The 26550-nt window shown below is 37.6% G+C and overlaps 2 protein-coding genes across 2 annotated transcripts; both read left to right on the top strand.

Moving 5' to 3' along the window:
* The first annotated feature begins 18418 nt into the window (after positions 1–18418).
* LOC143378711 (proline-, glutamic acid- and leucine-rich protein 1) lies at positions 18419–22253 on the top strand. Its single transcript, XM_076830635.1, has 8 exons — positions 18419–18579; positions 18729–19127; positions 19196–19542; positions 19617–19796; positions 19932–20196; positions 20998–21198; positions 21270–21562; positions 21668–22253. Exons 1-8 carry the CDS (start codon positions 18466–18468, stop codon positions 22200–22202), a joined length of 2334 nt encoding a protein of 777 aa, XP_076686750.1. The 5' UTR covers positions 18419–18465; the 3' UTR covers positions 22203–22253.
* Positions 22254–23690: 1437 nt separating this feature from the next.
* Positions 23691–26334, top strand: Rpl8 (ribosomal protein L8). Its single transcript, XM_076830650.1, has 5 exons — positions 23691–23794; positions 24070–24217; positions 24428–24569; positions 25329–25642; positions 26100–26334. Exons 2-5 carry the CDS (start codon positions 24080–24082, stop codon positions 26277–26279), a joined length of 774 nt encoding a protein of 257 aa, XP_076686765.1. The 5' UTR covers positions 23691–23794; positions 24070–24079; the 3' UTR covers positions 26280–26334.
* The last annotated feature ends 216 nt before the right edge of the window (positions 26335–26550 follow it).

Here is a 26550-nt window from a genome sequence, read left to right as displayed (position 1 = left end):
CGATTAAATACGACACTGGAGCCTGGACAGAGAGTTATGTCGGCTTCGTCCCGTGACACCAAGTTGTAACTGTTTCGTACTCTGTCACGGGTACATACACTGTCACGACCAGAGATATGTACGAGAAAATATACGAGCTAGTCCGCGGCTGATATACAAGGTGTTTGGTACTAGATGGCACGGCCGGCAAGGGGGTGATTCTTTCTGCAGAAATAACTCGAAAAGGTGGGGTAGCAATTTTTTGGAAATAGTAAACATTTCGTGGGCATGCGCGTGGCTAAAAATTGATAGAGAGCAGCGGTAAATATTGTATAGTTGTAAGCGCAATAAATGTACACAAATAAGGTGTAGACACTTTGTGGGGAGCAAGGCTTTGTTGAGTGAGATGTTGTTTTTTATAAAATCGAGCTGAAAGTAGAAGCGATTTTTAATCAAGTGTGGGTACTAGGCGGGTGTCTAAAATCGATTTTCCCAAAGCGAAAGCGCCATTCGAAAGAGTTATTTCATAATTTCAACTTGGTTTTTAGTGATGCTTCATTTCTAGGTGTACTACATTCGTTGATCAATTCTGCTGATGTTTAGTTATGTATCTGAATTCCTACGAACAAATTTTACCCCCCCCCCCCCATGTCCCATTCATTTTTTTAATGTAGAATTACTGGCCCTTCGCCTGTACTATATGTTACGAAACACCCCGTAGATTGCCAGCTACCAGCCAGGCAGCTAGCCAACCGTGCATAGGTATAACGTGACTGGTCGATCGCTGAAACGAGTAATCGCGTTACGGTGTTTTCACACGCAACGGTTTTTCGCCGGACGGTTCATGCCGTCCGGTCGCGTAGGATATGGAGACACAGGCCCATTTCTACGGATACTCCAATTTTTGATAATTATTTAGTTACAATAAACTCAATTGGCATACTTCAAATTAACATGGTTTATTAAATAAACTGGCAAGGCGCGGATCTGTCTATATTCAAATGCTATTATCTAAAAAATGGTTGGAAGCACGAAAAAATTATGTATACAGTAATTGTAGAAAATTGAATGCTCTTTTAATATTATTTGAACGAAATTGCAATAGGGCTTACCATTTTTAAGAAATTCTTCAAATTCAAACTATTGATGAATTCTAAACTTTAAGACCTGGTCGGCACCCTTTCCTGCTGTCCGATTGCAATAAACTTTTTCAGGGACTATTTTTTTATCAAATGGCACAGTGCTAGGGGGTGAAAGTAAAGAAATTAAAAAAAAAAATCGGCACGTATAAATAAGGGCCACCCTAATGTAGTATGGTAAAATGTATAGTGTACAGCTTTTGCTTAAATTATATCATACATAAGTGTAATATATGTAGTAATAATCCTAAGAGGTGCATGTGACTTTAACCCGCCGTGGGCACACTTATTTTCGCACCTTCCGTGGGCACACTGAGTCGTTTATGTCCATGGCTGCTTTTTTTTTTACTGTTTTTGACTTTCAGAACTCTGAAAAAATTATGAGATACTTATTCAAGTCTCTACTTTAATATACAATCGTCATTTGCGTCGAATGTTTACAGGATTAATTAGGAAAAATGAAAATTCGGAAGGGAGTTTAAGAAAAGAGGCAATTTGCTCAAGACATAAACGACCCAGTATCACCACGGCGGGTTAAATAAAAAAAGATGGCAGCTCCTCCATATAGTTCACAATTGTTGCAACTATCGGACCAATTGATAAACTCATTACTGAATTCCTATTATCTCAACTGTTTGGCAAGTGATACTCCAGTCATATGGACACAAACTTAGATTCTTAAGCAAATGATGAGTAATATAAACAGTAGATCGAGAGTCATTTACGATGTATGTACCTGCAGATTACACTTTTCAGAATTGCAGCTATAAATGTCACCGTCTTAAACCACAGCTTCGTTAGATTTACAATAAGCAGTTTATTAAATCACCTCATTCGAGTAGACATAGATTCCTATTTTTCACACATAAATATTCCACCCACCTGTTATTATACATAATTTCCCAATATTTGTACACTGTTAGATGAATCTTTTAGAAGCCAGGCTAATCAATTCCACTTTCGGTAAATTTCACAATTTTAATATTAGTTCAAATAATTAAAAATAAATCAATTTTAATTGACCAATTTTGTCTAATTTTTATCGTATGGAGTTAATCAGTCTGGCTTCTGAGAGGCTCGAGTATCCGTTACTCAGACTTTACTTTAATTATATTTCACTTTGAATGGCGTGGGCTTGTTTTTACGCCCAGGGATTTGCTGCCTGTGCACAGTAGTTCCCCCAGTGACAAATAAAAATGTTCGACGTACCCGATCGTTGCCATAAGGCAAGAATAATCTCGTCACCTCGCCAAGGAAGAGTCAACATCACTTTCACTCGAAACAATGTACGAGAGATTAAAAAAAAGCAACGAAACAGGAGGAGAAATTCTCGGACGGGCGAGTAACCTCGCGTAATCAAATTGACCCTATGAGACGATTAGCCAAATTGGAAGGTCTCGTGGATGACTCTCAGCCGTGACTTCTCCTTGAAGTCCACGACAGTGAACGTTGTGTTGGAATTTCGTGGCTTCCTGTGCCAGTGCTTGATAAATGGTTCACGTGGTAGGTAGGTACGTCGAGATTTATGAAAGCTTAGGTGACTAGATACAGAAAAAAAAAGAAAATGAGTGTAACAGGTTTTCAGAATTTAACGAGCCTTAATCTACGATCTACGATCTACGCCATGCATATTCATCCTCATAGGCGTGGTACCTCTACGATGCTAAGGTAGCAACTTCTTCGTGATCGCTGCCATTTCCAGGCGAACTCGGTTGAATTTTCAATTAAACGTGACCAAGGTAGGGGAGACCGGGGCTAGTTGACTGAGGAGATTAGTTGAGTAATTCCCTTTAATCGTTGTATTATGTTATAAATTATGCTGCGATTCGCGATATTGAAGCATACGAATGGCCAGCTTGCCATTTAATGTGTCACCGTGACAAAAACTTGGGTGTCCTATCAGTGAGAATGAAAAATCTAAAAATGTCGGCGGGATATAAATGTAATCCTTTTTAAACATAAAATTTCAAACAAAAGGATTGCATTTCTATGTAATCCTATTTAAACATAAAATTTTAAACAAAAGGATTACATTTCTATGTAATCCTATTTAAACATAAAATTTTAAACAAAAGGATTACATTTCTATGTAATCCTATTTAAACATAAAATTTTAAATAAACTTCTTTTAAACAAATTGATTACATTTCTATGTAATCCTTTTTAAACATAAAATTTTAAATAAACTCTAGTCATAAGTTAATATTTGTGTATGAATTGTATTTCTAATGACGAGTTAACTCATCTTAGCAAACTAACAGGTTAAATCGAGCTTTGATAGTAATAGCTTGTCATATTGTATTAATCATTAGTCTTGGTTTTTTATTCTTCTCCCTTTTGCACCGGGTTACTACTGTGTCGCAAGGGTGTAATAAAGGGAAATACGAACAAATGGCAATATGTAACCAATTAAGTAGCCACTACAGGCGGGCCATCGAAACCTGTAATGGTTCTATTCAGAATAATGTGCAGCAGGGTTCTGCTACAATAGAAGTGAGAAAGATTTTGTTTGGCCGACGTACACCTTCCTTGAAACTGTAAAACTTTTGTTTAATCCACTTTGCTTTAAAAATAATTAAAGTGAATGTTTTGAGTATCTCTGTATAACAGTGCTGAATTATCCTGGAGGCGAAAGAGACAGCCGCCTCAGGGCCCCGAAGTTCAGGGGGCCCCCGAAAAATTGGAGAATTAAAAAAAGGGGTGTAAAAGCTAGAATTTTTTTTTTAAATGAACCCTCCAACTGTGACGCAAAAAAAATAACGAATACACCAAAATTTAGATTTTCAAATGAGGCCCTTTTTCGTGGAATGGGCCCCAGTTTTAGTCTTATTTATTTAATTGTATTAATACTTATTCACCTGGCGTGTTACTGCGGTATTTTTGATTTTATTTAATTCAGAATTATTTAGAGAGCCACATGTGGAGCTCGTCCTAGGGCCCCCGAGAACTGTTTACCTACCAAGCAATAATGAGATTTGTGGGCGGAAATCGAAGAAGTTTTTAAAACATATTTGGTTGCTGGCCATCCGATAGTAATGTCTCAAGACTATTTACATAGATAGCCCATTAAATGTGGAGTCTAAGGACCTTTGGACACTAAACAATTTTACGGCTCGCGATAGGCATTTCGAACATATTCCAATATTTCGTATCTGATTCTGTGCTTTTTAAACGTTTGCTACCTCTGTTAAATGAATGTAAATATAATTGACACTAATTCTGAGAAGTATCCCATGACAAGTCACAAACCCCACAATTGTGTGACATAACTATACATATATGTAATTCTAAAATCACCACAGAAACGATAGTGACTGTGTTCCACTAACAATAAGCAGTTTAATTAAAAAAAATGTACTTATATATGCGATTCAATAAAATTTCTTCTTTTCGTTTCAATTATTATTGCACATTATTACACATTCACCAGTTAAGGTTGCGCACAGAACCTGGCGAACCTTCCGGTTCACTTAATTCGATCCCGATGAGACCGTAGACAATAGAATCAAACGATTACCTACGTATTAACCTCCGTCGCAGGCAGCAGTCTGCGAGGTTTGATTAAACGTATTTGCAGTCATGAATGTGACCGATCGTGATCGGTGTCCTGCACGATAACAAGCCGCGCAACGTGAGTCGGATAACTCGCGGCACCGTATCAGATAATCTAATTCAACGACGATACGCGTGCCATCAACCGAGGTCAGTCTCCAATCCCAATTCAAAGAACACCTACCATTTAAACATGATCGACAGTCGCACAATATTTCAAGATTGTACTCGAGATCGCTGCTGATTTCATTTAACGATAATATGTATCTGTTTTTAATTATCCATCGAGAACACTGCTGTTTGGCCGTGACACTCCAAAAAGCAGGCACCGGTCAGTATTTGATTTTCACATCGACGAGGTACTAATTACTCAACAATATCATTTCAATAATCATAAACTTCATAATTAGTTAATAATAACAATAACGACTTTATCACATCATATATATATATATATATATATATATATATATATATATATATATATATATATATATATATATATATATATATATATATATATATATAAAGCTGAGGAGGCAGATGGCGATGATGCAATGACCCTTTATCTGTTTTTGAGCGAAATGAATTCATCAATGATATCATCGAAGCATAAACTATCTAAAATTTCGTGTTCAATTAAGAGTAACGCGGTATTTTTGATTTTGTTAATTTAGAATAATTTAGAGGGCCACGTATGGAGCTCGCCTCAGGGCCCGTGAAACGGATAAGGCGGCACTGGTATACAGTAGAACCGCTAGTCTTCGACTAAATCGAGGGATATGATACAATTATTAACAATAATGGTAAGGGGGTAAGAAAATGAAAATCAATTTGGTGACAGCTTTCTGGATCTCAAATCGTTTTAGCGACAAAGTCGCACAAGTCCTTTAAAAAATTCAATTCAGTAAAGTTACGTTCTTTTCATGTCTCGCACCATTTCAGCCCTTTTCCAAAAGGCCCAAATGCTTCAAGATACTGAGACACGTTGATATCGTTATCATTTTTATATTCCATTTCATTAATCGAAACTCATACGATATCATGTATAATTGTATTGTTAATTAAGTAAATCTTATACGACAAAAACCATTCGTTCACACCGGCCTCGTCGCTATTACCATATCCTGGTTTCCTAAGCCGTATAGACACAGTTTTCTGTACAGTGCCGGACAAAAGTATGGGGGCACCGTTTAAAACAGGATAACTTTTTTAAAATTGATTCAAACGACATGAGTTTTTTTCGGACTGGAAGGAATAGTTTACTACTTAGGCGACGTGTTTCGTCGTTTTGAAAAAATATCGCAACTGGTCGGAATAGCGAGGAAAATAGTGGAGGTCGCTTTTTCAACTTTTTATCTGATCTTATTATAAAAACTTAAAAATCCCTTTTGTAAATAAAAGTAAGTTGCGGTATACCTATGTGCATACTTAAATGCTGCAGAATTCATTGAAATCGGTTGATGCAGAAAAAAGCGACAGGCATTGAAATATGTAAAATCTTTACACTTATAAGCTGAAAGCTGGGATTCACACTTTGAACTGTTTGCATCTCATAGCTGCGTTAACCGATTTCGATGAGTTTCTCAGCATGTACACAGCTTACATAAATCTACAAACGGGATTTTTAAATTTTCATCACAGCCTCGGATAAAAAAGTTGAAAGAGCGAGCTTCACTATTTTCTCTGACTAATTGCCTTTTTTTTTTAAAAAATCGTAACACGTCACCTAGAAAACTAATCCTTCTAGCTTCTAAAAAAAACTCGAATCATTTGGAGCAATTTTAAAAAAAGTTATTCTGTTTTAAAGAGTGTCCCAATACTTTTGTCCGGCACTGTACATTTGTTGCGTCAACATCGTTCAATAGCAGACTATTCGAATAGGAACCGTCCTCAAATTACGTAAGGGTAATTTTGGCGATTTCTTACACCCTCCTTCTCCAAGTATAACAATTCGTAAGATATTAGATTCGAACACCCCCCCTCCCGTACCCTTCCTTACGTAATATTTTTTACATTACATTTTTCCAGTTATGAATTATTCCAGTTAGGGTTATATAATTCATTTTACTCAGTTTCACGTGTGTGATGAAACATCGTTTTTTAGACAGCTCGTATTGAAAACTAGGTTAAAAAAAATATTACGTAAAACGCTGTCTGACTCCCCCCCTGTAAGGAAAGGTAAGAAATTTGCTACCCCGTCCCTCCCCCGAAAAGCTTTACGTAACTTAACGACGAACCCGTAGTGGAGTGTTCGGATAACGGGACTAATGGGGGTTCAGTTAAAGGGGTTCTACTACTGTATTCAGAATGTGTTATAAACTAAAATTATGTCAAGAATTAGAGGCTATATGCACCTAAATAATGAATGAATATTAAGTATTCATTGGGGTATCATGAAGTGAAACGTACAACAAAAATAAAGGCGACTATGTGCACAAAACCAAGCCGAAAATGTAGAATAGAATTTTTTTATATGGCCCTGTGTCTTCTAGAAATTCAGTTTCGATCGTCCGATTTTCGTAATCGATTTTCTCAAAAACAAATCGCCGTCTGAAAAAAGGTTATTCCACAATTTCGACTTATCTCTGCACAAGAATTCGTTCCATCTGAAATTGCAACATATTTGCTGTTGCTTTTTGCTAATTATTAATCTGCTGCATGCCTACCTGAAGGATTTTTTCAACTCGATCTTCCCCAAAACGGAGGCCCCTACAAAAACATGTGTACTCAGTGGAAAATGAATTATTTAATAATGTTAGGATTAATGTTTTCTCAAACGCGTGTACATGTATGTTTATAAGTTTGTTATAAACTCGCAGAAAAAAATTGGAGTTAAAATAATACATTTAAGACTCATTTCTCCAAAAAGCTAATTTAAAAAGAAAATCAATTGGAAGTCTCTAGAACTTCATTTTTAATTTTTTAAATGAATTTCCTTTTATTCGATATCTGAATGTGCATAATTATCATTGTGGTATTACACACATTTATTACGTCAATTTGCAAATATATTCTATTGTTAAAGAATAAATTAAGAAAGCTCATTTTACCCCTAGGTTAACTTTACCCCGGTCCCCCTATCCCAAACGAAATTTAAGAAACATTAATGGTGTGATATATTTACATTTATATAAAAAATTATGAAATTAATATTCAATAGCAACGACATAAATCTTATTAGGTTATAGAAAAATGGAGGAAAATAGTCCAAAGTTTCTTAGAAACAAGTAGTTTTTTTAAATGGACAATGACTCACAATTGGGATTTGTAACTTTCGAAACGGTGTGGTATTTTTTATGGATTACCTACGTCGGTCTGCACACAGGTCAATATAAAAAAAAAAATATGTGATGAATAAGGGATACCACCAAGATGATCTTAATGAAATGTTGCATTTGTTACGTCAGCAAAATTTGTAAATATATTCTTTTGTAAAGAATAAATTAAGAAAGCTCATTTTACCCCGAGATTTACTTTGCCCCGGTCGCCCCTAAATAAATATAATTTATGGTTGTCGGTACGATATTTTTGAACCGACTATGAAACCGTGACTTTCCATTCGCGTTTTAGAATCCCGGACAAAAAATATGCAATTCCCTTCGCCCCTCCTGTCCTTCAGAGTTGCGCAACTTCTGCCCACTTCCGCGTGGATCGTCAAATCGGAGGGAATAATTTATATGAACGATAAATGACACATCGGAGGCCGAACATGATTTATACACATTTTGTATCTTCAAATTTGGCACAGACTTTACGACCGTGCTGAAGAAATCGAGAGTCAAACAAAAATCGTGTAGAATTTCGTTTTATCAACCTCCCAATAACTCGCGACAGTAGTTTTTCGCGCGTTTTATAAATTAGCCTGCAAAAACTTGCGGATACATATGTATAACCTGTGGAAGAATTTTTTTTAAGCTTGATGCCGTTTTGTAAGCTTACACCTAAACGAGTGTTTTATTTGCAAGAGCTGGTTACGTGTAGCAGTTTACTTAACCTTCAGTTTTTTAACAAGGTGCGAAGATGACCAAAGTTCTTGTGCGACATGGACCTTGGCAGGCAAGAAGCGAGGCAAAAAACTGTGAAGGGTGATCGAGTTTCTGTGTAAACAATTTCTTGCTTGCGAACAGAATGCAATGTGAATTAATTTTTATTTTTTTGTATAAGAGTAGCTTAATAAATTTTCAAAAAGATTTATTTCGTTATATGTTGTATTTATTGAGAAATAAATCTTTGAAAATAGCTTCATTTTTCGGCCGATCTAAGTGGAATGACCCTTCAATTTGATAATCTAGATTATCTAGCAGGAATATCTATGTTCCTTTTCATGATACGAAAAAAGTTCAAACACAAGGTTATCTGTTTCGAAGGTGTAATTATTTCGATAACAACCATCTTTCCGCACAGTCGGATTCTACGAGATTTTAAGGTGATTGACATTTCTTGAAATAAAACGACGCATTTTCAGTAACGCAACAATTTGGCTCATAAAAAGCATTTCAACCACGTAGGATATATTGTTGGTTACTATACCGACAAGAACCCAACGTCATCATGCCTCCTATTGTAAATTAAGGGACCTATATCCCGTACATAAACTATTATTATCGTTATATTTTCATAACGAACAAAATACTGTGTTACAGGCTAAAACTAATTAGGAAGTATTTATTCTTAATTTCGGTCTAATGTTTTGGGGCAAGGAAAAAATATCAACACAGAAAAGAACATGGCGGTACACATGAGCAGTGGCGGATTGAACGGGCGGCCGATGAGCAGCAATCTTCCGAAGAAATTATGATTTTATCCAAACACTGTATTTTTTACATCCCATAATTTTCACGCCACACGCGAGTAAACTTATTTGTAAGTCTGTTTACAAGGTTGCCCGCAAACGTTTGCCACCTGGGCCCTTTTCCTTAAATCCGCCACTGCGCATGAGAGACAACAACGAAATCGCGTCTCGCGTGACGTGAGCCAAGTAACCTACGAATGATGTAAATACATTTGTATCCGGTATACCTATGTGTATTTTAATTTAAAATCCTATGAATATTACCGAGCTGCTATCGGTTCCTCATCTCCGACAACCGGAGGATATAGATTGCAACGACCAGGGAAGATTGGCATTTACGATAAAACATTCATTAAGCAACACGTAAACGATCTAACCGAACGATGCACGAGATAACGTCTAACTTCTCCGAAGTAGGTACATAATCGATCTGCTACATCTTCAGTTCAATCGATCGATGCACTCTGAAGACACTATGATCAGCGGGGAATTAGCTTAGAATTAGGAAGAACGTCCAGGTACGATTTTCATCCCCTACTATCTGAATAATTCCGTACAATGGGTCCTTTTCCATGCAGACTGCGCTTGGAGACGCGCCTGTTGCACGCCGCGCTACATTTTCGGTAGTCTTACGTTAATCGAGACTAGGGTAAAGGGCCCAATTACTGACACCTAACCAATTACTGTCACCTTAAGCTATTTCACTTAAAATAACGAACAAATAAACGTTGCAAAGTCATACGCGAAAAGAATTATGTAATTCAACCTATAATCTATACTATATATTATATACTATATTTTATTTATTCGTTATTTTAAGTAAAATAGCTTAAGGTGACAGTAATTGGTTCTTTGCTGTGAAATTATCATGAAATATACGCTATGTGTTCGAACGGTCCTTATGCTATAAATGATAAATATATTTTCAGTGCTATTCGATTCTATTTCTATTATCCTGTCCATGTTTAAATAATACATCACTCTAAGTTTCTTAGTACATATTCGTTTTTCATGAAGAAACTCCTAAAGTACAATATCATTTTTAAATTGCCTCGTGACCACTATAATATAGCATACCCTATCATCACCTCTGAATTAACAACCCACCAGAGAAAACTACTTTCTCCTCGGGATAAGACTACGATTCAAGGAAAAGTATATACTGTATAATAAATTAGTTCCTTATCTCATTTTCCAGCGTACAAATAATTCATCTTTTCACTCTTTTGTTCACCTTCGAAGCTCTAATTAAAATTGAATAATTTAACTGACTGCTGTAGGTGCTTCTACGATCTTAATACTAAAAGCATTTTCATTATTCAACTCTTGGAGATCCTGCACTCGTCGCAATAGACACAATTTTGAAGTTTTACTGTAAGAATAATCTCTTAATCAGCGAGTGTCGCTGAAAATCATTAGGTACATGCAAAGAACACAAATTAATATCTACCTTTAATCAATGCATAACTTCATTTAATTTCGAATACCCAGGACTTAAAAGATAGCAGGCAAATTAAACTGTTGTTCTTATCAAACAACAAATTACTTCTAAATAATCATATGTGCTTATATATATGTACCTACTTTAAAGTTTAAACATATCTCTTTCATAAAGACACCTTATTAGAAATTTTCTTTATACGAGCTACTTATGCTACTACTATCTTGCATTTTTCTTGTAAACAGCAAGTATATGAAAAAATATAAGAGGAAAAAGTTTCACTATTTTTTATATGTAACACTATTTACTGGTTGTATCAGTTACTTAATATTTGCAATAACTTCCGAGCAACGAAGGTGACCTTTAATTATTCAAATGGAAAGCTATACCTACTACCTACTTTTTTATATCGCACAAAAGCGACTGTCAAGATTACGTCAACGAAGTAGGAAATAATTTGAACACTTCGTAGGACTTTGTTTACTAGTATTATTATCCATAAGACTACATAGCGTATGTAACAATAAAATGTTCAAACTATTGTTTTCCTTCCTGACCTCGTGCGACTGTAAATATTGCTGTATATTATTAATTATATCATTGAATCCATCTCTTGACGTGTGCTTTCATATAATACAAAAGCAACATAGACTTCCATTAAAAAAAAATTAAAATACACTTTCAGTCTTCGAAATATACTGCAAGCTTAAAAGATCAAACAAGCTTAGTTTCAAGCTTCTACTTCTTCCGTTTCATTCCACTTGATCACAACGTACAACGCAAACTCTCGTTTTTCATATAATTCTGTTTCGTTCAAGGTCAAGACCGATAAATAATCTGTGATACGAATTATATATTTTTTGCTTACATAATAAATTCAAGCCTGATAGACCTAATGAAACGGGGCACGGTCAAGATTACCAGCGGGATTTTTCGTTTCGAAATTCTCTTACGTGAAACGGACACTGGGTGAAAGTAGTGCACCCGAGTGAAAGTCAAATTCACCGCGTCGAGCCCGTGGAAATACACGCGAATGATTAATTAAACGAAGGAGCAGACTAATGAAACCGTTTACAGAACAGCAGCTTCCTTCCTGAGACCTCGAAACTTCAGCTACACCGGGAAAACCGTTCGCCTTCTTCATTGACAGCTGATAAGGGAAGATCCCGAACCCGAAAATTCAAAAAATTCTGAAACTTTGTGAATATGTAGGGGATTTCCTCCTGATTACAACGCAATTTTTGTTTGCTGCCCAAATTCACTCGAAGGGGGTGACATAAACCCCCGAAAATTCGGCTATTTTCCGATTTTGTGTTATAACTCGCGAACTGTAAGAGATAGAGAAACAGTTTCCAGACGAAAATTACTTGTTTTAATTATATCTATCATTCGGTAAAAAAATTATTTTACTATTCACGAGTTATAACACAAAATTGGGAGAGAACCGAATTTTCGGGGGTCAATTCCACTCCCTTAGAGTGATTTTGGGCAGCAAACAAAAATTGCGTTGTAATCAGAAGGAAATTCCCTACATGTTTACAAAGTTTCAGAATTTTTCGAATTTCCGGGTTCGTAATCTCTGGATAAGATTATTCACCCTTGAACGCGGACGACTCCTAAATAGTTGATACAAGTTTATCTGCTAGAATATCTTCAATATATTTGAGTCGATTTGATATTGACTTTGGTATTGAAAATTTTTGCTTGTTTTATTTTCAAATCCTTAATGTAAATGCGGTATTGAGTACGCGTTTTTAGTTATTTCTCCACATTTTCACTTAGATTTCAATTGGATATCTGAGAAAGTAGTTGCAATACTTTTAGACATTTTTATTTGGAAAATTGTACATGTTTGATAATATTATCATCGTAAAATATAAATGTGACCAGATGTCGAACAGTGTGGGCATTTTCCCTCAAATTCCTTTTAAAGTAGCCAAGCAGTACCACTTGTTCTTATTTCCTTCTATAAAGTGGAACACTATTCATAGTGTTCGCATAGATTTTTATCCGAATAAATACTATTTCCCCAGAAAAAAAAACACTAAGACTATCTTGGAGAAATACCGTCCGAAGATTCATGTTTCTATTACTAATATACGATTTCTTTAGGAACTTTACCGGCACAAATGATTTCTGTTTAAAACTCAACTTATATTTTCAACGTGAACTTGAGAAATGAGAAGTGATTCGTATTTAAATATTTTTCGACTTGCGTAACAAGTTTTCGTAGGCCTATATTAAAATCTAACTTCTTCCTATTCCACTATTAATCCGGATTATTTTTAATCTTTTGTAGGATATATAAAACTATCGAATACAAAATTCGCTCCCCATATACATTTATCTTCTTCTTTTTATTGTCTATTATTCTATCTATAATTATTTTCATGATACTTGTGCTAGCATTTGCTTTATTACGAGAAACTCTAATACATAATTAGCTGTAAAATATTTGAATATATAGTATATACGGGATCAACAATTTCATTCTATAATTTAACACAACTGTCCCCACGTTTTGAAGCAAACATACGCTTACTTCTGATCTTTTCTAGATTTCCAAACTATTCCTTGATCCTTGAAAAGCTTCGCAACTGCATCTCGTAAATAGGGAAGAGATGTTCCAGCGATACGGTTGTATCGATATAATTACGAAACAAGTCTAGTTTGTTAATCTCACAGGCGGTATAATGTGTAGATCGAAATCGTGAAACCACGCATATGTGACAGCGGTAGATTAAGCATTAGAGTGAACTATATAACTGTTCTATACTTCATATACACCTAACCCTATTAAAGTCACTGAAACCACCATGCGACCTGGCTTTAACTATAAATCCTCGTGTATAGGTAAACAGAATCAATCGGGTGTTCACCTAAAATTAACTCAACGTGCAAATCAACAGCAGAAAAACACGAGAGCCACATAAAGTTTGACATTAGAAGCAAAAGTTTGTCCCCCAAAGTTGCCCTTCGTGTTCTACAACAACGAACACCATGGTGAAGCACGATCAGAGCGAAGCAAAGGCAACAGGTAGGAGTCGCGGGCAAAGCAAAGCACACACCTACTGGAACGAGCCGCTGCGCGTCGCTGCGATCGCGACCGTCAAGCCCCACGGCTACGATGGGCCCCGCATTCCACCTGTCAAAAGGTGGGTCCGCTCTCTCACGGGCCGTAAAGGAAGCGCCGAAGCCGCTGACGGCAGGCAACGAACCGCTTCCCAAAAGGTTTCCGCCGTAACTGTCGCGACAACCGTCCCCGTGAGAGCGGCCGTTTTCAATATGGCAGTGCGCATAGGTCCCATTTCATCTGTACTCTAAGACTCGCATACCTCTCTAATGTCCATTTTCCACTGACGATTTGCGCCGCATCCCTGATCGATTCGCTGAGGATTCCTTGCTCAAAACCGTTCCCTCGGTATCGTAGTTGTCAGCTCGTGGAAGCAGGGCCCAAGGATTTCGCGCGGATGTGCACGTTCACCGAGTATCAGATCCTTTCGCACTGGGGACCACGCGTGGGTCTGGAACGCGAATGGTTTCGACAACGGTGTCGAAATGCCGGAGGAAATCGAAAGAGCTTTCCGCGAACGGTTCACCGGTTACTCGCGCACTACCGACGGTACGGCGAGGCTCGTGTTATTGTTGCCAAACAAAGGATCCTACGCGTTTCTCGCGACACAAATGTCCAAACGAAATTGTCGCCTCGAGAACGTTCGCCACGACAACATAACTGGACACCGGTAGGTAGGGGAACTGAACCGAGGTGGAACGAGTAGACGGGCCTCGAGATGCGGAGAGGAAGGACGTAGGGCCCCTGGCTTCGGGTGGGCGGAACGGTCGAGCGGGGCCGGAGGGGGGAATACCTCTGGCCTGGTCAGGAAGGAGGATGGCCGGTAGGCGTTAGGGCCCTAACACAGTTCCGCGCCTGTGCACGAGCCTCTCTCTGTACGCGCGTGAATGTAATTGAAATATCCTTGTTTTCTTTCAGACCTCTTTTTCCGCAGCTCTCGCGGATATCCCTGGCTTCACTTTTGCTCGCCACGCTGATATCTAGCCGCTGTAGCTTCCGAGCAGTTCTCCGAACTATCCGCAGTCACCTTATACCTTTTCTGGGATGTTTGCACAGGACGCACAGGTGGACGAGACGAGACGAGCTCAATCTTCTCTGTGCATCTTCTTTTATCTGTTGTTCGTTTTTTCCTTCTATCATCGCTAAAAAAAAAATTTCCCATGTAGTCAGTTTGTTGTTAATACTTTGTGCGCTACTTGTCTGCTGGATACAAATGAACACCACTTTCGTTTATCAGTGTAGACTAGAGTGTGTTTAAGGGAAAAAGAATAGGACGAGGATGTTACGTAGAGTTGTTACGTAGTCGAGGACACGCACTTGTGGTATCTCTTACTTTATCTTTTGCCCCGCAAGGTGAGATGTATAACAAAAAATTCACTACGTCAACGGCTGTCACTTTCAGCTTACCGGAAGTGCGTAGCGGTGCGTCAATGACGCCCCACTTTTCTAAACTAAAGGTCGTAGTAATGCGCCTTTTGTAACGTTTATCTCCTATCAACAGATGAAAGTCAAATTGATATGCATATCTCATCATCGAAAAATTTTCCAGTCATGGGACTTCCGGAAGTTAAAGTCCAATTAATTAGAATTACAATTAAAATTAAAAAGCGTACTGTTTCTTATCGCTCAATATGTTCTACTTCGCACGTATCAATCCCTTTTGGAAATTACTGCACATTATTTGTACATTCGTACTTGCATATTTGGAGGGTACTGCACATTATTTGTTGTTTAAAATGTACTACATAGGAGAATTACAAATTTATATCAGTCAATACAATTGTGATGCGATAATCTACCCATGATGGTATTTATTCTAAAATGCTAACGCGCAAGGTAATTCCCTTGTTCGTGTGAACAATGCGTGACTAACATTTCCTTCTCTTCGCGCCTCATTCGTAGTTAAGAGATGCCAAGATTATGAGAATTCAAAACTATCATTACCAGTAACAGCCCATGTGCCTTTGTCTTTAAAGAACAATAAAAACTTCGCAAAGAGTGACACAAATGTGAGTGTTTTAGCCTCTTTTTGGTCCCACGATTTTGGAACTGAATTTTGTGCCAAATGATAGCTTATGATGAGACATCATTCGCAACAAATTTTCAAGTTGAGGCGACAATTAGTTTCTGAGAGATGGGAGGGTGAAAGAAGTGAAATTCATTAATGCACCGGCCTATACGCTTCGATGTACGGACTTTAAAAGGTTACATGTCCAATCCGGGACACTTTGCGGGACACTTTGCAATGCGGGACAAAAGGCTGAAATGCGGGACGTCTGGTCACTTTATCTTAACCTCAACCGTGACATATGTTATGAAGGTCATCAGTCTGCGCAACTTTTCCCTATACATGTTACCGCCTATCGGCCTTAGTTTCCGAGATATTGAAAAAAATATTTTATTCTTTATTCGGAATCAGGTACTATTACTGCGAGGAAAGACGGCTCCTGGCAGGCGGTGCAGTCCGCGCTAGCTCCGCCTGAACCTATTCTGTGTACATTGTAGTAAGTAGATGTGGCCGATTCCGCCAATAACAAAAATACATGTTCCCTGTCTTTATGAGTGTGCAACAATCGGTGACAAAAGCAATCGTCATATGTTCAACCTGCGATTTATTTTGCTCTCACCCCCTAATATGGCTCCATTTCATTAAAAAATAGTCCCTGAAAAAGATTATTGCAATCGGACAACCGGAAAGGGAGCCGCCCAGGCCTTAAAGTTTAGAATCCATCAGTGGTTTAAATTTGAAGAATTCTCAAAAGTGGTAAGCCCCATCGAAATTTTGTTCAAATGATATTAAAAGAGCATTCAATTTTCTACAATTACTGCATCTATATTTGTTACACGCTTCCTACTATTATTTAGATAATATCGTTTGAATATAGAAAGGTCCGCACTACGCGTGTATAAACACAAGAGCGGATCCAGACTCTGGATAACCAGAGGGATCGCCCCTATCGCCCCCTTCCCCAAGAGTAGTAAAGTAGAAAAATATTATGACATTCCCTGATAGCCAAATCTGGGGAACAGAATCTGACATCAGAACCATAGTCGTCTCTGTCCGCATTTGGCTGCGTTCTGAGGTGCAGAGCCTGTGTCAAGCAGATTCGGCCGTCTGCTTGACACAGCCAACAGCGCCATCTGAGGGCCAGAATTACTAAACAATTCCCTATGCGTGACGTCACATGGACGACCCTACGCAGCAACACAAATGTACCATTATTGCTGTAGGTGTATCCTTACCCTTGCATAACGAGCAAGCAGATTCAGCAGTTTATTAAATAATTAATTCTTCTTATTTCCAAAAGTATTTATTCTTTCTTTAATATTATACAGGATTGGTAATTACAATTGTTACAAAATAATATAATAATATAAGTAGTACATATAAATCCGAAGAGGCATTTTTCAATATTTGAATTCACAAATCCATGTACAGTAAGTCTCATGACCAGTGGTACCTATTAGGTGCGATATCAGAAAATTTTCTATATGTTCGACTTCTTTTTTGTGTAGAATCACCACCATGATAACCATCTGTCTCCAGTCTGACATCAGATTGGTCGCAGCGTCTGGCTCTGGCATGAGAGCGCAGAGTCTGACGTCAGAACCGTAGCAGACGGCAGAATCTGCTGCGGATCTGCTGCCGATCCAAGTAATTTTCTGGCACCAGTTACTTACAGAGACGAAGATAGCTCTATATGCCGGCAGACCCTGCTCCTACCTGCCGGAATAAGCTACTATTGGCTATACCCCAATCAATGCTCCCTCGGAGCCAATGAGCTCATTCTACATGAGTGAAACAGGTTTCTTCTTATTGGGATCTGACATTCGTCACCATGACATCTGGTGGCGGAAAGTAGAAGCGCTCGCTGGGTACACATCGTTGCAAAAATTTCGCTGAGCAGGATTTGAATCTGCCCAATCACAAATACTTTGCATAGAAAGGAACATTTTCGCAAGAAACTACATTACCGCATATACAACACATGTACTGTGCCCGGATGGAAAGAAGCCGGTCGAGAAACTCTAGGGTCCGAATAGTATATCCCTATTGGTCGGCGTGACAATGTCGACAAATTCAAAGTAAGCAAACGGGACACGGACGGCGGGAGCCAATGCGAGCGAAGATCCCCTCTTGCCCCTGTGATATTTCAACCGACTTCTCTCCATCCGGGCACAGTATCTTGTACCCATATCGGCGCCATCCTGGTTAGGCTCCGCCCCCATGTCAGATTCCAATATGACAACGAGATAGATACCTGTGAAATATTTTTTATGTTTAATAGCATATATATTTATTTAGATTTTATTTAACAGTTCATGTTACATGAAAAGAGATATAGTTAATTTTCGTTCATATTGTCGTATATTTTATTGTCGAACTCTGCTACCCTTTTATACCTAACCTTATTAACAAAATTACTAAGCACGTGTAGTGCTGTATATATATATATATATATATATATATATATATAGGAACGAAATGGCAACAATAACGGAGTTGATTAATTTTTACGATTACAATACGAAGGAATACGATGAATTCTTGCAAGAGTTAATATGTTTTAACGGCGATATACCGTTCAATATAGAAGAGGTAAAAAGAAGTTTCTGAAATTAACCTTGTATTACAGTTCTAACTATACCTAATAGAATAGTGTATCAACAAGAACGTAGCAATTTTATTTAAAAATGAATTTACCATATTAGATGCAATACAGCGTAAATATATTCTCCTTGTTTCAGGTTGATAGAATGCAAAGTGCTCTTGTATCGACAATTAATACTCATTTGAATCGATCACATACACGATACAGTGGTTTATTAATGTTGGACAAAGTTTTACCGCAGTGTTCAAAAGATACACTTTCAAAATATTGTATGTTGTGGATGTCAAAGGCTACTCAAGTATTGGAGAGTGTTCATAGTATACCCCAAGAACTAAGTATTTCCTGCAAAGTTCTTGGCTGTTTGATCATACAATCGAAAGAGATTTCTGAAATACAGAAACAAGTGTCCATGCAAAATGTGAAGCAACTTATTAATGCAATTGGAAACTTGAGTCTGGAGAAGAAATGTGGCCCAGTGTATTATTTGATTGCTGTATTATTGCTTCAGTATCCCGAAGTCTGCGAGCGTTTCCAAGTAATGAAACCTCTTTAATGGGACGGAGGGAAGATTTATTAGAAATATTACATCTTCTAATGTTCCAGATGTCCATTAAAAAAATCATACTACTACAAATTGACTCTGAACAGGAGAATTTAGTTAACTCGAGCGCGAGGTGTTACACTCTTTTAGCTAAAGCCACGGCGCGCTCGTTTAAACCACCAGCTTCGAAACCTACTCATACTAACTGGATATATAATCAGGCCCTTATCTGTAATAGTTTACATACTATAATGGATGAATTATTTTCTAATTTGATGGAATTAGAAAACGTGAACATTGGGGACGAATTAGAATTACCTAATATATCTAAAGAGAATATTATTCAGTTCTACTTTAAGCAAAAACAGAGATTTTTAAATTTGTGTTCTTATCTGTGTTGTATGCTACGGTAAGGGAATAATATATAAATCTGTACAATATCCTAAAAAACATATTGCCATGTATATAGTTTATATTTTGCAGTGGATTCGACAAGAAAAACTCTGTGTTACCAAACGAGATTTTGAAAGTTTTATACAGAGGATTAGCAGTGCGACCGTCAAATTTAAAAAACCAGAATTCTATCGGAGAGCAGATGTTATACCTTATTGTACCAAAATTACACATTGCTTTGTTTAATGTTTTAGACGCATTAATAAATGGGTAAGAATACAATTAAGGTGAAATAATAATAACTTGATAAATAAATAAATAAAAAATAATAAATAAATAGAAATAAATAATAATAAATAATAATAACTTGAACTAAAATGAAATTAATTGACTTTAAATATTTAGATTTAAGGAACAGCTGATACCCTTTGGGGCGACAATATTACAATTGTTTCTTCAAACACTACAATGGACAGAAACAATTTTAAACAATCAAACAACTATTAGCGGCAACAGACCTTTTAGAAATGTGAGAATATCTGTTTATAATTGTCTCACGTCATGGCTGTCGAATACTAATTCGCTGTCAGGTATAGAAACAGTTGCAGACGAATATCTTCCTTCTATATTAAAAGATATAGTACCAGAAAGAGATCGTGTATTATTAACTGTGAGTTCGAAGCATTTTATTAATTACTTAAGGGGTCATTCTGGTAATCACGCCGCAAAATTCGGTAACATCAGGTCTTTTTTTCTCACAAGGGAAGATCCCGAACCCGAAAATTCAAAAAATTCTGAAACTTTGTGAATATGTAGGAGATTACCTCCTGATTATAACGCAATTTTTGTTTGCTGCCCAAATTCACTCGAAGGCGGTGTAATTAACCCCCGAAAATTCGGCTATTTTCCGATTTTGTGTTATAACTCGCGAAATGTAAGATATAGAAAAAAAGTTTCGAGACAAAAGTTACTTCTTTTAATTAGATCTATCATTTGGTAAAAAATTATTTTACTATTCACGAGTTATAACACAAAATTGGGAAAGAACCGAATTTTCGGGGGTCAATTACACCCCATTAGTGTGAATTTGTGCAGCAAACAAAAATTACGCTGTAATCAGGGGGAAATTCCCTACGTATTCACGAACCTCCTTTTTTTAGCAATCACTGCAAAACGAAGAGGAAATGTGATTATGAGAGAAGCGCGTTTAAAGTTTCGAAAGAGGAATCTAGTCTAGCTGCGTGGGCGCGGAAATGGTTTATGGCGCGCTTGACTTTTTCGGCTGTAAAATCCTTAATTTTGTGAATTTTAACATAAACCAAACGGCGTTTTACTGGGGAAGGGTGGTACTTTCGAAAAATACAACAAAAGAAAATCGAGTGCTTGACTGCCTAGTCCCCTTAATCCGATTTTGATGAAATGTAAATTCGATTGGAATTAGTGAGAGTGTATTTTAACATTTCTGTTCCAGATTCAAAAAACCGACAATTTATCGAAACGGGCGTTAAAGCGTCTCCGTGATAGCCAGTATGAAAAAGGTGCATACCTGAACAATGGAATAGGTTCTAGTAAAGAATATAGCCTGGATGTGGATATCTGTAAAGGAGCTCTCATTGCCTTGCAAAATATATTTTTCAATGGTGGATCACTCTTGAAACAAATGTTTTTCAAAGTAAGTCTTCTATTTTTACACCGTGCTATTAAATTCCATGTTTGACGTAATGATGTTATCTTTTTTTTCAGACTATACAAAGTGTTATAATACCTCTTTTATACGACTGTTATTTGAGTTCTGTTGAACAGAAATTTTACAAAGAGAACACCCAATGTCGTTTGTTGTTATTTAGAGTTTTAAGAGCTGTGCAAATGAATCCACATTCTTTGGTGCCGTTGCCTACGCAATATTCCGTAGAAATATTTGAAATGGCTTTAAGCGATAGTAATTTATGTATTACGCAAGAAGCGAAAATAGCAATAGCTGAACTCGAAAAGATTGTGCACCCTTATGCGCCATCCATAGAATTGGCCCAAGTGGAGTAAGTTATAAAGACGAATACATCTGTTAACGAATTTGGAGAACAATTTTATTCTAATTTGTTGGAGTACTCTCACTGTAAGTTAAAAGCATCAAAATGTTTCAGGATCGTGCAGAAGGAATTTGTTGCTGATAGTCCACGCGCAGAACATACTAAGACATTAGAAGATACGTCGCCACCTGATACTGAAGATAGTATAGATAACGAGATGACACCATCTTCAAACAAGAGAATAAAAATAACAAATTCCCATCCGAATGAGTCTACTGATTCTACCGTAGAAAACGTTAGTGTACTGAATACTTCGCAACACATGGAAATTGAAACGCATTTAGGACAAACGAGCGAATGTTTACCAGAGGAATCGGATAGCACAACAAAGGAAGAACGATGTATGCAAGAGTTAAGTGACCCGTTGACAAGTTCCTCCATGAATCTAGCATCATCAGCGTCACATGTTGTTGAAGAAAATATAGATACCCAGGTGGAAAAATTGGACACGTTAGAAGAAACTAATACAAATCCAAAAAGCAATTCCGACTTAACTGTCGCAGATCAGGCGAATTTATCAACAGAAAATGAAAGGGAGGAGGAAGAACTGTTGCAATGCTTTCAAGATATAACGAAAGATGATAATTAATTATATGAATTTTGTGTACTTTAAACGAAAATTAAACATGTTGCTATTATACACTGAGATTTTTTATTTCTTACGATCCTAGAACATCGTTAAATGAAGATAAGATTGGAGATATATTATTTACTTTCCATTGATTTCTTCTAGGACTCTCGACATTGATATTTTTTGTTTCTGTCCTTAAAATCGAAGATTTGGGTATATATAATAACTTGCAGAAACTTCCTCAAACGGTTTAACAAGATTTTCAATGGTATCTACGCTCTTTATTTAAGCACTGTACTCTATTGGAACCTGAAATGGGGGTGGGGCCTAACCAAGATGGCGCCGATATGGGTACAAGATACATGTGTTGTATATGCGGTATTGTAGTTATTTGCGAAAATGTTCCTTTCTATGCAAAGTATATGTGATTGGGCAGGTTCAAATCCTGCACAGCAGAATTTTATGCAACGGCACGAGAACGGGCAGGGATTGATGTGTACCCATCGAGTGCTTCTACTTTCCGCCACCAGATGACATGGTGACGAATGTCAGATCCCAATAATATCCAAAGTGGTTTTGAAAAGGTCACATGTAGACTCGTTCTCAAATGTGAAGGAACCTGCTGACCGATGAGTTTAAACCAATTCTGCGCAAGTTGACGCTCATTAGTGCGGGGAGAAGCCACTATTGGCTATACCCCCACCAACGCTTTTTCGGAGCCAATGAGCTCAGTCTGCATGCGCGAAACGGGTTCCTTCACATTTGAGAATAAACTGCCTGTAATTGTTTTGTGAGAGCAGTCCACAAACTCATTTTAAAATCCCTGGAATATTATTTGCGAAGCGAAAACTTATATTGTAATACCTTGCGCTTACATCAATTACCTGAACTGTGTCAATATACACAGGCTTTAAGTAATGCTAATAAATGAATTAGTTTTGCTTGTAAAAGTCGGCATTATATTGAAAAATAAACTTTATATCATTTTCAAATGCTTTATGTTTTCCATGTCTGACGAACTCTGTTATCATACTCGTAAAAATGTCCTGCCTGTATTCATCGTCTTCATGTAGCTCATCAACATTCCGCACTGTTTCCCCAGTAATAGTTGTCGTTACGTTACCGTTACACAGAATAAAATAATTAGGATCACGCAGACACACCTGTACATTTCGGACACCTGTGCTAAAATTAGCGGTGTCAATTCCTTAATATGGTCTAACGATTTGGCATTGCGCTGGTGCTAGAAATTATCATACATGGCATTGATTGGTTGTTTCTGATATATACGCAGATAGCTCTATAAGAATCCACCAATCAAAGTCACGCAAGGCAGTTTCTGGCACCAGTACAGTGCCAGTGCGCGCCTGCCGAATTCGCTATTACATATTAATAACTATATGTACTTGCACACGTAAACATAATTTATACAGATCAGAATTTATATTTCTGCACTAATAGAATTTGCTAATAGAATTTATGCTTCTTATTTTCAGTTTATACTATTACGTATTTGAATACTTTGGCGGGCAAGCAGTGCAGCCAATTTAAAGTGCGCACTATAGACCGCTTCCGGCTGCGTCTTTCTCTGTTTGATATCGGTTTGTTGGGTACGTGACGTGAGAATTTCTCCCTCTTATAATCGTCTTAAATTCGTAAAACTGAAATGCATCTGATATGGAGCAATTATGATTAAGTCAATTCAGCCGCTTCTGTATACGTTTCAATAAATATTTTAATTTATCAAAGGAAAATTGTATTATATTTCCATTGCTTCGTTTCGAGGTTATTTTGCGCAAGTAACAGATCATAGCGACACGTTTCGTAAGGTCTGTAGTGCTATATAGATCCAGTGTTCTAACGTTTCAAATAACTTTTTGCATAGGGTTTAAACCATGGGTCGAGTAATTCGTGCTCAGCGTAAGGGAGCTGGGTCCGTCTTCAGGTCCCATACAAAAAGGAGGAAGGGTGCACCTAAACTTAGGTCCTTGGATTTCTCCGAAAGGCATGGATACATCAAGGGTGTTGTGAAGGTATGTGTACAGTCTGTGTACCTTTTCCAGTTTAAAAATGCATCGAAACCTATTTATTAATGTAGACCACGCATGATGAATTCTAGTACACCTACTTCTGATCACGAATGAAGAGTAAACACTAGAGGCTCTTTCTGAACAATTTTACAGACATCGTGAAACATTAGCTGTTTTAAATAATTGATTAAAATAGTTATTCTTTTTTCACAGGATATTATTCACGACCCTGGTCGTGGAGCACCTTTAGCTCTTGTTCATTTCCGCGATCCGTACAAATTCAAGACGCGCAAGGAATTATTTATTGCACCTGAGGGAATGTACACTGGACAGTTCCTTTATTGTGGAAAGAAAGGTGAAAGAATTATTATTTGAAAAACGCGCAAGCTTCTTGTAAGGGGCCGTCTTTAAAATACATAAGGGTAATTTTAGCGATTTCGTACTCCCTCTCTCCCCCAGTATAAGAATTCGTAAGATTTCATATTGCAACTCCCTCCTTACGTAATATTTAAACATTTAATTTTTTCAGTTATTAAAATTCCGGGTAATTATTTAGAAGTTTTCCATCCTCACCGATTTCAATGATTTTTGGATATGTAGTCAGGGACACGGTTCTGAACAACTTTTTCATATACATGTTACCGCCTCTCGACCCTCGTTTCCGAGATATTTGCGAAAAACTTCTTTTGACATATTCCGACGCAACGCATTCCACTTTCCAACTTGTCCCGGGTATTAGTATTGGTTGGGGCTAGATTAATGCACTCGCGGGCGCGTAAAGCATGGTAGTGAACTGATATGAGCCGGGGTGTTCAAATCTCTAAACTCACATCAGTTCGCTATCATGCTTTACGCGCCCCCCGCACTAATCTAGCCACAACCAATACTAATACCCGGGACAAGTTGGAAAGTGGAATCCGTTGCGTCGGAATAAATCAACACAAGTTTTTCGCAAATATCTCGAAAAGAAAGGTCGTGCGGCGATAACGCTAAATTCGCGACCCCCTTCCCCCCCCCAGAAAAAAGCCTTACATAATTTAAGGACGACCCCTAATGCTAGAAATGTTGAAGAATAGCCATGTGTACGAATAAAATACAATATCGTATATTGCAGCAAATCTTCAAATTGGAAATGTGATGCCTGTTGGTCAAATGCCTGAAGGTACCATTGTCTGCAATTTGGAGGAAAAGACTGGTGACAGAGGTCGATTGGCTAGGGCCTCTGGGAACTATGCCACTGTTATAGCACATAATCCTGACACAAAGAAAACCAGAGTCAAATTGCCGTCTGGCGCGAAGAAAGTCATTCCATCCAACAACAGAGCAATGGTTGGCATTGTCGCCGGTGGTGGACGTATCGATAAGCCGATACTTAAAGCTGGCCGTGCTTATCACAAATACAAAGCGAAGAGGAACTGCTGGCCTAAGGTACGGTATTCAGTAACAGGGCCGTTCCTGGGTTTTGGCCGCCCAGGTGCAAAAACAATTGCCGCCCTTATTAATTTCATATTTTTTAATTAAGAATTTGATATGCAGTGTTTACTCTTATATCTATATATACATCGTTTTATACAGTTACCGTGCAAAATAGTTTCGGTTATTATTGTTATTAGTCAAAACTTTCCATATAATAAACGGCCTGCGGCCGCCCTTAAGTTTGCCCGCCTAGGTGCGGGGGCACCTTCTGCACCCCCGCCAGGAACGGCCCTGTTCAGTAATACACATAGAATTCCAGATTACAGTACAACGATGGATACGCATGATGCTTCTAGACATTTGAAACCTGAATAATTTGTTGTTGACACTCTTTTACTGAACAGTTTGAAGTTTATTATACGGTAATGCCGTTGATGTACGATGTTTGAGGGAAATTTAATATTTGCAGGTTCGTGGTGTTGCTATGAACCCTGTTGAGCATCCTCACGGTGGTGGTAACCATCAACACATTGGTAAAGCATCCACGGTTAAACGCGGAACCAGCGCTGGTCGTAAGATTGGTCTTATCGCTGCGCGTCGTACAGGAAGAATCAGAGGAGGAAAAACCGATACCAAGAAGGACGATTAGACTAAGCGCTGATTAAATTTTGGGACTTGTACAATAAAAACATGAAAAAAGAGAACTGTTCTGTGTATACCATTATTAAAATTTACGCCCGAATGTCGCCTTATTAGCTAGAAAATTTTCGAAAAATACTATATAGTGATTTTATAGTTACTTAAATTTTATCGCTCGGAATTGTTGAGTCTGGCTTTGCAATGTGCTCTGAAATCTGGATATTGTCAATGTATCGAACATGGATGCCAACGAACAGTAAATTGAAGGAGTAACGCGAACG

The sequence above is a fragment of the Andrena cerasifolii genome, chromosome 2, assembly GCF_050908995.1.
Source record: "Andrena cerasifolii isolate SP2316 chromosome 2, iyAndCera1_principal, whole genome shotgun sequence".
NCBI lineage: Eukaryota > Metazoa > Arthropoda > Insecta > Hymenoptera > Andrenidae > Andrena > Andrena cerasifolii.
The sequence above is the reverse complement of the archived record's forward strand: the minus strand, read 5'-3'. Positions and strand labels throughout refer to the sequence as shown.